The sequence below is a fragment of the Dipteris shenzhenensis genome, chromosome 4 (assembly GCF_047967505.1).
Source record: "Dipteris shenzhenensis isolate YYH24624 ecotype China chromosome 4, Dip_SZ_1.0, whole genome shotgun sequence".
Lineage (NCBI taxonomy): Eukaryota > Viridiplantae > Streptophyta > Polypodiopsida > Gleicheniales > Dipteridaceae > Dipteris > Dipteris shenzhenensis.
Window position 1 is genome coordinate 21,551,227 of NC_141599.1, and position 13,183 is coordinate 21,564,409.

At 45.2% G+C, this 13,183-nt stretch overlaps 1 protein-coding gene across 3 annotated transcripts in view; it reads right to left on the reverse strand.

The window, feature by feature from the left end:
- LOC147902589 (snurportin-1 protein) overlaps window positions 1-7,073 on the reverse strand; it is a 62,077-nt gene extending 55,004 nt beyond the window's left edge. For all 3 annotated transcript variants that reach the window (XR_015540865.1, XR_015540864.1, XM_087373325.1), the window contains exon 1: window positions 6,559-7,073. Coding sequence is in view for 1 of the 3 variants with exons in the window: in XM_087373325.1 (XP_087229451.1) it covers window positions 6,559-6,986 (428 nt within the window). In the remaining 2 variants the exon portion in view is untranslated. The remainder of the gene's footprint in view (window positions 1-6,558) is intronic.
- Window positions 7,074-13,183: the final 6,110 nt, after the last annotated feature.

Sequence of the window (13,183 nt, forward strand, 5' to 3'; positions counted from 1 at the left end):
CACCTGACTGAGCAGGACCGCCACGTGAAGAACGAGGAGCAGGAGCTAGACCTGTACCACCCCTCTGTCGAGGTCAAGGGCCAAGTGCCGGGTCTAATCCCCCCCTGTCCCCCCTGTCGATGCCCTGAGGCGGTAGCTGTACCAGAGGGCTTCTTAGGCCTTTTCTTCTTCCTGGGACAATCCCTGGCAAAGTGTCCCGAGGTCCTGCAAATCCTGCACTGGTCCTGCCTGCCTGAAATCTCCACTCTCTGGCGAAAAAAGGAACCATCCGGGCGCTGGATCATGACGTGGTCCATCTCGAGGTTAGGATCCTTGCAAAGGACCCTAACTCTAGGAACCCCATCAGCCTTGGTTGCCTCTGCTGCAGTCAATGGCAACCCAGGGAGGGGTGGGATCTCAGCAACTGCGCCAAAATGCTCCCCAATAACAGAAAGAAGTCGATGGTAAACCTGGGGAAGCCCGGGGAACCTGATGAAGAGCGAGAAGATTTTCTTATCTGCCTCTACTGGGTCGAAACCAAGGTGAAAGGCTTCAAAGAAGATCTTCCTGTGTCCCAGGTGTAAAAACTCGGCCTTGAGCACAGTGCTCGCAGCCTCTGGAGTGTCAAAAACAACCTGGAAAAAACCTCGTCCCAGAAGGCGAACATCTACCAATCGAGGAGCGAGGTCTGGGGGGAGAGCCGCAAGCATCCAGTCTCTGGCTTGGGATCTGGAAGGGTGAGACCCGAAGATGCGTGCTAGCAATGTGGTAGAGCACTCAATCTCTACATCCTTCTTGAGCTGCTGCAACTCGTCTTTAGAGAAAGTGATAGTTTTCGCGGCCGGTGGAGATGGAGTAGGATTGGCTGACGGGGTATCCATCGCCAATCAAGGTGAGGAGGCCGACTCGAACAGAATAAAAGCTCCTTCCGTTCCAAAAAAGCTGCGGGGGGCAAGGGAAGGGAAAGGAGGCTAGGAGGAAGCAGGGGGGAAGGGGAGGGAAGGAGGAGAGGGGCTGGGGCTGAGAGGGGAGAGGGGCAAGCTGAGAGGGAGGGAGGGGAAAGGAGAGGAGAAGAAAGGGAGGAGTGAGAGGAAGAGAGGGGGCGGGAGAGCAAGCAGGGAGGGGGCGGGACAGCAGGGGGGAGGCGAGGGGCAAGCAAGGGAGGGGGCGGGACAGCAAGGGGGAGGGGGCGGAGGCAGGGAGAGGGAGCGGAGCAGCAGGGGGGAAGGGGCGGAGGCAGGGGGGAGGGGGGGAGCAGCAGGGGGGAGGGGGCGGAGGCAGGGAGAGGGAGCGGAGCAGCAGGCGGGAAGGGGCGGAGGCAGGGGGGAGGGGGGGAGCAGCAGGGGGGAGGGGGCGGAGGCAGGGAGAGGGGGCGGAGCAGCAGGGGGGAGGGGACGGAGGCAGGGAGAGGGGGCGGGACAGCAGGGGGGAGGGGGCGGAAGCAGGGAGAGGGGGCGGAAGGGCAGAGGGAGGGAGCGAGGGACAGGCAAGGGGAGGGGGCGGAGCAGCAGGGGGGGAGGGGGCGGAGCAGCAGGGGGGGAGGGGGGGGAGCAGGCTGAGTGGGGAGAGAGACGGGCTGAGGGAGGGGGAGCAGCAGGGGAACGGGGAGGAGCAGCAGCTCGCTGCTGAAGGACCCTTTCTGCACACCATGTTTCTAACACTTCACTTGCACTAACTCTTCACTCTTGGTTGACAGCCACCAGCATCTGGAGCCATACACTAACACCAACATCTGGTGTGGATTTCACACCTATCACAAGGGTTTCATCCATTAAAGCTCGTTCACTAACTTTCTTCTACGTCCTAGAGTAGAGGGCAGCATGCTTACATCCTCTGAGGACTAAAGGAAATCATACTGATGTGGACTAAAACTCATTTCATTTACCATCGGCATTTTGGCTGAGGGAATGGGCTACCATGTTATACTTATCCTTCCATTTACTTAGCTCATTTGGCCTTTCAGCTTCTTAATTGGCTAGTTACACAACCATTTGATACTTTCATGATCTGTGAGGATCTGAAATTTAGCACTATACAAATAGCGCCTCCATGTCTTCCAAGCATGGATGATAACAAAAACATAGATTGAATATCATTTTTACTTCCAAAAGCTATACACTGTCTTTCTTGGATCAGCATTGCTCCCACAACAAAATCATTCGCTTCAGCTTCCAACAGAAATGGTAGATTTGAATATGCCGTTTGTAAGGTACAATGGCTATAATACATTTCATAGCTTGGAATAACAACTTTGGCATGACCTTTTATAAAGCTTCAATAAAAGTTAGATAATCCAAGCACGTTATTTAAGATTCATATGGATTCCATCTTCACAATTATATGTCTCTAACACTTAGGAAATTTGGCATATAAATTATGTCTATGAAGCTGTTTGGAAACTTTTCTCAAATGCTGTCAAAGCCATGCTTATGCGGAAGCGTGTTTTTGAGAATTTATTTCATTAAAGCAGAAAATTTAGGTCTAGATGGAATAGATGATATGTATTTAAGATTCATATGGATTCCATCTTCACAATTATATGTCTCTAACACTTAGGAAATTTGGCATATAAATTATGTATATGAAGCTGTTTGGAAACTTTTCTCAAATGCTGTCAAAGCCATGCTTATGCGGAAGCGTGTTTTTGAGAATTTATTTCATTAAAGCAGGAAATTTAGGTCTAGATGGAATAGATGATATCCTACCAAATGGGAATAAGGGTGGCTGCTGCTGGAAGTACTTGTCTGATGGCCTCCCATCACCAAACTGCAACTAGCGACCCAAATATTCCAAGCAATAATGCTAGACCCCGCCTTCCAAGCACTATCCTTGAGTGAGGGTACAAGCCGTTTGCAGGATGGAGAAATCGCATCCTGCACCTTGATGTGGAAGACCCTCTGTCCAGCAATCCTAAAGTCTGGCGTGACCATCTCTAGTGAAAGGGCATGACCCCCCTCTGTCAACCAGACTGCCATGCCCCAAGTGAAGTACCGTTACATGCATCACATTCAAGCTACGATCCAGCTAGATCCTCTCTATTGCAAGGCAGCTCCACAAGCAATGCAAAATCGTCTCGATGTCCCTATCTACATGGCGGTGGCACCTCCCATCCCCTCGCAAATGCTCCAACCACAAGCCAATAGTTAGCCTATTGAGAGTTGTGGTGCCAAAAGCAAAAAATAAAGGCAAGGTATAAATAAAGATACGAAGGCAAGGACATGCTGCCACACTATCCCACATCTGAGCAAGCAATGCAATTATGTATCCATTCCTATAAAAGGAAGGTCATGCAAAACATAGTGCAAGCTCTCAAATCTATCAGTGATTACAAATCTCAAATCTTGTAACATACTTGAACTTGAGTCTATGCTTAGCTTAGCTGTTCACTTAGGATGCATCCACCTTAGATTGGTTTTAGGCACACTTGAGATACTCATGTTTTAACGTCGTATTAGAGCTTGGCCATGCCTTCCGCCGTTGAGACATCATCCTTGTGGAGAGTGTTAAAGCTTCATGTGCTTCCAGAGTCTTCTTGTATAAGAGAGAGTGTTTGACAGAGAAAAAAGATTATCTACTTTATTCTCCATTTCCTGCTGTTCAGTCATAGTATCTTCAACAAAATCTGTGTTCCCATTGCACCTCTCCTCTCTCAATTTTTATGTTGTTTCTCTAGAGCCTGCTTTACTGATGGCATTCTCAGCCAGACAGCAATTCCGAATCTCAGCAGGGCCTTGCAATCTCTAGAGCCTTGCTGATGTTTAAGAGCTACAATGACATACAACAAACAAGCAGGACGTAACAATGCACAAGACAAACCCGACTGTAGAAGCGACACTCCTACAATAACCTAGCTACAACAACTCAGCTAGGCGAGGCATGTAGCACTGAAAGCAACTAATAGACCTGCACTACAAAGCAAAGTAACAAACAAGGAAGCAGCTACAGAGCAAGCGACAAAAAGGCAGGAACAAGCAACCAAAGATAGCAGCAAAGCATGCAACAGCAGAAGATAGCAGCAAAGCAAGGCAACGACCGATGCAACACACACAACTACAAGAGAGCAAGAGCACAACGCACAACACCAACACAAAAGATGTACACACAACCATCTACCAACGACACTCGTTAGCACAAGCAGCTACAAAGACAACATCAACTACACAGGCAGGTACTTCATCGACGCAAACACGCGGACTTCATCAGGAAACAGATACGAAGCAGCTCAAGACAAGACATATGGCATACTACCATGTAGATCGCCACATGAGAAAGTACACATGGCAAGATAAAGTCATCAACAAGTGACACGAGCCGAGAAAACAACGCTAGCAAGGCCATGTCAGCACTAGCACATGGTAGTCTTGCACAATCAGCAATGCCATGTGGCACACCTGTCACATGCGCACACACAATGCTAGCTAAGTAAAGTTCCCATTTTGCATGTGAACACATAGTGCCACATCATCATGTTGACCCCTCTTCTTGATCAAAACTTTGACAAGCCATACTTTTGTTCCAAGAAGAATTCGCAAAGGTCTAAAGAGCAAAAGTGACCGGTTTTTGGAGCTTTACGCACTCGTCATATCAGAATCATTGCATGCAATTAGACACTGCCAATATTGAAAGAATTCAATTGGTAAGACATTTGCAACAAATGGCATTAAGCACCTCAGCTATTGAGAAGTTCACTCGGAAAGGGTTCCACAGCTAGGCTACACAAATGATGTACCTCTTAATGCGCAAAAAGATTTGAAAGCCTATAAAAGAAATACCTAACACACCGAGTGAAGTTTGGAAAGAAAATGATGAACAAGCATTATGACTCATTGGTTTGCACTTGGATACTAATCTACTCCACCACATAGACTCCAAAGAACATGCTAAAGATGCATGGGATGAGTTAAACATTGTGTTTAGAGCTAAGGCAAAGAATCAAGAAAGTATCTCAAGATTGAGTTTTATGGACTACAAATAAACTTCAATGAATCCTTGGCACAATTTGTGAACAAGATAAAAAGTATCATGACCCAATTCGAAGGAATAAATACAAAGGGATGCACTTGCAACTCTTCGACACAGAATGCCTAAGGAATACAATGCATTAATAATAACTTTGAAAAATCTTCCAGATCCAATACTTGAGGGATGTGTGTCATCTCTACTTGAGAAAGAAAGGGAGTTGGAGGCAACAACAATTACGAAGAACAAGCACTCTTCAACAAAGCAACACCTAAGAAGTGTAACCATTGCAAGAAGTTCAAACATAATGATGAAGATTGCAGACTGAAGAACCAGAAAGCCAACTATGCGAGTCTTCATCAAGGAAAGATGAGGACAACAACAACAAAATGTACTAAGAGTCACAAAGACAAACCTTACCACCTTAGCCCATGATTGTAAAAGCTCCCCATATGAGTAGACCTAGTTTTTTTTTTTTAAATTCAAATCTGATCACTTTGAGAGTAGCTATTCAAGTACCCAAGGGAAGCATTGACATGCTGTAATACCACATCTCATCACCTTGAGTAGCAATGTATGCACTAAGGGGAGGTTATGAACTTTTCTTTTGTAACTCACATCTTGCCACCTTGCAGTAGCCAATACATCATGGCACCAAGGGGAGAAGTTGAGAGTTGTGGTGCCATGAGCACAAGGTAAGGGCAAGGTATGAGTAAAGGTATGAAAGCTCTTAAGAGCTGCTGCCACATGGCATGGAAGCATTATCCCACATGTGAGCAAGCAATGCAATTATGTATCCCACATGTAAGGCGAGGAGAAGCCAATGAGCAATAGGATAGGTGAAAAACACAGCCGAGGTGTGGAATTGGCAAAAAGGCCTAAGACATGCATTGTAGGTTAACCGATGCTGAATCTCAAACTGACACATTGGCTGATGAGGTGGCATGCAAATCTGCCCCAATCAGCATGGCCTATTGGTCCAACTAAATATGGATCTCTGCATCCTTGCACCAGAACAAACAGGGAGAAGGAAAAGGCAGAGGCAAGAAACATGAGTATCATGTCACATCCTGTTGGGTGACATGCTCTGCTTACTAGCCCAGTCCCCCTCCTGCTGACTGAGATGATGTTTGGCTGCTGCTCCTCAGGATACACTTACTGCTGCTGATGCTGGAGGCTTTCTCGGTAATCGGATTGTAGAGGAAGCATGTCATTCCAACAGGAGATTCCAAGGATGAACTCATAAAAAATTTGTGTAGATGCAACGAGAAAGAAGATCTGATCGTTCAGCCTGCTATTATCCATAAGCCCCCTACCTCCTACGGGTTTAGAAATAAAGCAGCTCTTTTCGTTCATGAAAATGCTTTCTGTTTGCCATAGGCAAGGTATCAGCTATCGACATTCGGAGGGCACAAAACATGACGTACTGCACCAGCAGAAAACGAACCAACCCTTTAAAAAGAAAGAATAAGATAGCGCACTCGACCGGGAAGCAGCAACTGAAAGGGAATAAAAACGACTACAGCTCTGTAATTGCACTTTCATTATGGTCCCTATTGTCATGCCAATTACAATATCAGGATCAAAAAAGACATGTAGTCACGAGGTAGAAGAGCTCACCAGTCCTTTTTAAGACGCTGAGGGGCATCCACCATCCATTCTGGAAACATGAACTGTTGCTTAAACCACTGTCGAGCTTTACTTCCTTTGAGCTTCGTGGCTTCTTGCAATCCAGCGATGCCGCCCTCCTCGGAACGAGCGTCCCCCTCCACACTAGCCGAATCTCCATAGAGAAGCAGATCACCTGTGCCGACTACGGAATCTGCGTACTGCCTCTCGACTTCGGTCTGATCGGAGATAGGGTCATCCGCAAACTCAGCAGAAGAGTGAGGGACGAAAGCCGAGACGACGTGACGGGCGTGCTGCTGCAGGTCACGCCGGCTTTGAATTTGGCGCTGGAGGGCGAGGTCCCGACGTTTTTGTTGGTCGGAGAGGAGACGTTTGTGGACGCGGGTGGAAGGAGGCCGGGAAGGCTCAAGTTCAGCCATGGGAGCTCTGAGAAGCGTTCTGTATTCAAAGCTATTACAGCCTCTGTATTCAAAGCAGACGATCCGCCATAACCAACCTCCCTCTGAGCTCTGCCAAAATTCAAAAAGCTGGGACGAGAGAGATGATGCCTACGTGGCTGTCCACCTCCACGTGGCAAAAGCAATCCCATGCTGCCATGTGCCATCTGCTGACTTGGACACCTGTCGTCACCCTTTTTAGTCTTGCCCCGCTAGGGGCAGGCTATAACAACGAGAAAGTTGCTTACTAAGGTGCTCGTCTAAAGCGCACTTGCTAAGCGTCGATTTTACAAAGTTTCTAAAGAAGAAATTGAAGTCTCGATTACGTCTCCCTCTCTCTCTCTCTCTCTCTCTCTCTCTAAGCTGAGCTTAATTTGTTGTAGGTATTACTAAAACCATTGTTCTATTTTAAAGTAGAGATGAAGTTGGTTGTAGCTCATTTCTAGAACTCGTAGCATTTTGTTGTTGCAAAGACCATTTGGGACTGCTCCAAAAATGGTATTGCCGTTAAGGACGATCAATTCAAGGGAAGGAAGATCATTGCACGTAGAAGAACTTTTGCCATCCAGCTCATTGAAACTCAAATCCAGAGATACAAGGGTTTTGAGTGTTCCCAACTATAAAATTCATGGAAAAGTTTATGTATCTAACATGTTGAAACCTTGCAAAACCGTCCCACGTTGTGAATTCGAGTTCTGAGTCAACGAGAGAGATAGCATTGACCTAGCTTATCAACGCATCTCTTCCACATGTGATCCCATTCCAAGTACAATAGTTTTCTCTAGTACTAAACACCCACGAAGCGAGAACCACGCTAGGATTGTTCTCCATGACGTTATTTCTGAAGTCTAAGAGTACATCCACATCCGCAGCAAGCGCTGCAGGGAATGGGCATACAAGCAACAGCAATGAGAGAATATGACGGATAGCCGGAATGGGGCATAAGGCTATTCAGGTTAAATTATTCACGACCAAGATAGAGTAATCTTGAGATATGGAAGTGAGCTCCAACAATATGAAGAAGCAAGGTCGATGGTGGCTACAGATAATTTCTTGGTTTTGAAGGGAGTGACATTGTCGGGCGTAAGAGTGTGTAGATAAGTCCTTGAGTGGTACATTTGATGCAAAGGTTCTTGGCCCAATGCCAAGCTCATGAAGATGCTGAATAAGATGTTCCTTACCCAAAGCTTTGGTGAAGATGTTAGCACAGTTCTTCTCAGTGCAACAGTACTCCAGATCAACGATCTCATCTTGGATCAGCTCCCGTACATAGTGGTACTGAATCTCAATGTGCTTTGTTCTTAGAGATGGCCATGCAACTTTGGTTGTTGCACCTTAGTAATGTAGGCTGTCTTACTATAACTCCTATGTTTGCCAAGATCCTTCCAAGCCAAAATGCGTCGCATGCAACAAAACAAGGTGCCTTGCAAGTACTATGCTTCTATAGAAGAGAGGGCCACTGTGGGTTGCTTCTTGCTTACCCAAGAACAAATCCTAGATCTAAGTAAGAAGCAATATCCAGAAACCGACTTTCTGGAGTCAACGTCACCTGCCCAATCCGAGTTGCAGTAGCCAATCAAGGAATCTCCTGATGTATAAGTGATGCCATAGTCAAGAGTTCCTTTGAGGTACTTAAGAACTTGCATGCCTACATTCCAATGGCTCTCTCAGGGGATTCAAGAACCTGCTTAAGACACCAACAACAAAACTAATGTCAAACCTGGTATTGCAAAGAACTTCCCACCAGCCTTCTGTACTTCTTGATGTTGACCAATGGTGAGGCATCCTTTGTAGAAAGCCTTGCATTCACCTCCACGGGTGTAACCACATGCTTGCACTCAATCATGTTGAATGCCTTCAGAATCTCTTGAGCATACTTTTGTTGAGAGATGAAGATTTTACCCGTCTCTTACCAAATCTCAATCCCCAAACATTAGTGTAGGAGCCCCAAATGTATCATTTCAAATTCAAAGCTCAATAGCTGGCGTGTTTGCTAGGTCATCTTCTCATGGTCACCTGTAATGACAAGACCATCCACATACAAGACTATTACAAGTTCTTTTCCATCTTGCTTCATTACATAGAGGTTAGCATCTGAAGCACTTCTCAGAAAACCACAGTTTATGAAAAAATTATCTATCCTTTGATACCATGCTCATGGGGCCTATTTCAGCCCGTATAACGCCATCACACTTTATTTTGTAAATGGGGCAACTCAAAACCTGGTGGTGGCTTATCTACATACACCTCCTCCTTGAAAAACTACCCATTTGTTATGAGCAGCGATAGCAAGCACCGTACGAATAGTGGCCATTCTGGCTCCGCGTGCAAAAGTTTCACTTACATCAAAACCTTCCACCTGTGAGAAGCCTTATGCAACAAGATGAGCTTTATACTTTTCTAGACTATCATCAGCTTTATATTTGGCTTTCCATACCCACTTTGTACCAATTACCTTTCTCTTTGTAGGTCGACTTACAAGTTCCTAAGTGTCGTTCTTCGTTATGTTGTCATATTTTGACTGCATAGCCGCCTTCCATTTTGGATCTATCAATGCCTCCTCCAAGTTTGTTGGCTCCTTGACTGTCTCTATAATCTTAGCCATCAAAGCCATGTTAACTATGAGATCAACAGATCGACGTTGCTCCTCTATTCTCTTTGATCTTCAAGGTCCATCGGGTTGTGGACTTCCTTGAATAGATTCTGGGTTCTAATCATCAAGAGCTGCTGCATCCCCCTTAGTTGTGGCTTTTGTTGTGGTGTGATTGGTGCAACATGCTGGATTTCTTGGTCCTCACTATCAGAGAACACCTCCTCCTTGATAGTTTCTTCATACTTTTGGGTCAGCAAATGGTGAGTTATTTCTTTCGATGATGATGAAGTGGTTGGAACTATATCCACCATTGAGAGTGGTCACTCAACAAACACCACATCTCGGCTTATGATGATCTTCTTTGCCTCTACATCATAGAGTCGATAGGCCTTTGACTCCATGCTATATCCCAAGAAGTTACATTTCTTGCTCTTGGCATCTAGTTTGGTTCTTGCTGCATTCGGAATGTGTGCATAACAATCACATCCAAATGTGTGCATAACAGTCACATCCAAATGTACGTAAATGAGAAATTGAAGGCTTCTTACCCGAGTAGGCCTCTTGTGGAGTCATCCCTTTGAGAGAACCTTTGTATAGCACCGATTGAGAATATAGATTGCTATATTTATTGACCTAGCCCAGAATGTGTTGGGTAGCCCCTTTGCCTTCAACATGCAGCGTCCCATCTCAACGACTGTTCGGTTCCAACGTTCTACAACAGTATTTTGTTGAGGTGCATGGCTAGCAGTAAGTTGCCGCTTTATGCCATGCTCATTGCAATACTTGTCAAATTCCTTTGACATGAACTCTCCTCCTCGCCCGACGTGAAACTTTTTGACCTTCTTTCCTGTTTCATTTTCTACAAGCTTGTGCCACAATTTAAACTTTTCAAGAGCTTGAGCCTTCTCCTGAAGGAAATACACCCACATCTTTCTACTATAATTGTCGACTATCCGCATAAAGTAGAGAGATCCACCCAAAGCAATAGTAGACATCTTACCTCAGAGATCAGCATGTACCAGCTCTAGAGGTGCCTTTGCTCAATTTATGTTCTCATGTGGAAATGGCTTCAAGGCTTGCTTGCCCATCAAGCAAGCTTCACATGGCTCCCACTTATTTGTGAGTGCAAGCAAATGTGCAACCATCCCTTTCTTTTGCATTTCCTTCAGCACAGCATAGCCTATGTGGCCAAACTGCTGGTGCCAAAGCCTTCCTGTCTCCAAATTTGAATTGATTGAAAATGCATTGAGCTCATACAATAGAACCTGTGCCCACAACATTTCCCTTTGCATCTCATATCTGGGCTTCAGGTTTTTTGAAGTGAACTTCAAGATCTTGATCAGTTATTGCGTCAACCAAAAGTAGATTTCTTTTGATTTGTGGAACAAAAAGTACATCAGACAACTTCTTAGACTCACCATTAGCTGCCGCAACAAGTAACATGGTATTGGTCCCTTGAATTGCACATTTTGCATCATTCCCAACCATAGCATTTGTGGGTTCTTATAGAGGCTAAAGAGAACTATACCATTCTCTCATACTTGTCATGTGTCGGGTTGCACCACTATCCAATACCCATGAAGTGTTGCTTGGTGAAGACTGAGCCGTGGAGCACATCTCATCAATAGCCACAAATAGCTCGAGCTCAACTTCAGCATTGTTGATAGTGTCCTTGCCCTTCCATGAAGCTTTCAAGGTCTCGTTCTTCTCATTGTATTGCTTCTTTCTGCAGTCTTTTGTAGCATGACCTTTCTTGCTGCAATAGTAAACACAATTTTCTTATTTGGCTTCTTCGTTTCTGAAGACTTGGCGCTTCTCCCTTTGGTAATAGTAGTGAAAAAAGCATTGCTTCCACCATCACGACTCTTCGGTCGCATCTCCTCCTCAAGTAGCAACGCATAAAACTCTTCAAAATTAAGTGCAGGAGTTCAAACTTGAGTGTTGAGTGTAGTTACCAGACTGTAAGATTTCTATGAAAGAATTTGAATGCACCTCCGAGCTAGCTCTTCACTAGTCTTTGCAATGCCCACAGCAGCCATTTAATCACGTAGATTCTTCATCCTCATGATGAATGTCTCAACAGTCTCCCCTTTTGCAAGCTTTTCGGCAGCAAGTTGATTTTCCAAATTTTGAATCCAAGTCTGATTGCGGGTCTCATACTGATTCTTCAAGATGTTCCAAGCCGTGGATGCATTGGATGTGTGGTTAACCAACGTAAGCATTGAATCAGATACACTTGTGACGATGGTGCAAATTGTATTAGCATTGCGTCACTTCCATGCTCGAAGAAGAGTAGCATCAAGAGGAATTATGTTGCTAGATTTGCAGGATCGGCAATGCCAACTGGTTCTGGATCACTCCTGAGAATGGTTTCTAGCAGCTCATATGAGTCTAGAATTACACTCATCTTAGAGTGTAGTTTGTACCATCAAGTTTTCCTACCATGAAGGCGGGTAGTCAAATGTGAATCATTGGAGTAGGAGCAGCAACAGCTGCAGATACTCCAGAAGTTCCACTAGGAGTGGCCATCACACCAAGTGCTAAAGCTTTGTTGCAACTGAGTTTCCTGCACTATCGCTGCTCAAAGCACCTAGTGCTCTGATAACATATGGAAATATGATGCAACGGAGAGAGTGTTTGACAACAACGATAGTACAATAACCAAAGAATAGATACAATAGAGCAAAATAAAATTTTCATATCACCAAATAAGATACAACTGATGGTGCTATCCCCCCGTGCGCTCTCCAGTAGAGCTTTGATGGGCGATCTAGACAGACTTTGGATGCAGAAGGACTTGAGGTTGGGGTATTGGCATTTGATCTAGAGGCTTGATAAGTGGCCTCCTTATATAGCCCTTTATAGTAGACTGATTCCACCACACTGCTGGGCTGGCGGGGGCACATGCATATTGACTTAGCACATTGTGTGACTAATGGTGGCACATGTTTGCTTGAATTTTGCCACCGACCTAAGACCATTGACCACCGACCACCATCGACCATGCGCGTGTAAGTAAATTCACATGTGAATGCTCGCGCACATGCAATGGAGGACATATCGCATAGGTTGGGGCCTATCGGCAGACCCCAAACCCCACTACTGGGGCGTTTCCCTCGAACCCCCAAGGAATATGTTGTTCCTTCTACCATCTCCTAAACATCAAACGGCCACCATGAAACCTCATCTAGTGTCAAAACTAGGATCCTACCAATGCCCAGTGCTCACACCATGGCTTCTCCTCATAACGGGGGGCTTACAAAAGGGCACTATGGAACATTGGTGCTAACATATAAGAGGTGGGCATTGCACATATGCCAACATTCTAAAGGTCTACCATCTCTCTGACATTATAAACATTGTTTGGCATAATAGAATGCATCTCTGAACAGAGTTGGCCACCATAAGCCTACTTGTATTACTTTCTTGCTCATGATATCTCTTGAGAAATGGCGTGCTACAATTCCCTAATGAACTTCTGATAGTATAGCTTGTTTCATCTTTTGATTACCTAATCTATGCCTCTTTTGTATAAAAATCATGCAATAATAAGAAATGATTTGCTTCAAAATGTTAGCTTTTTTCT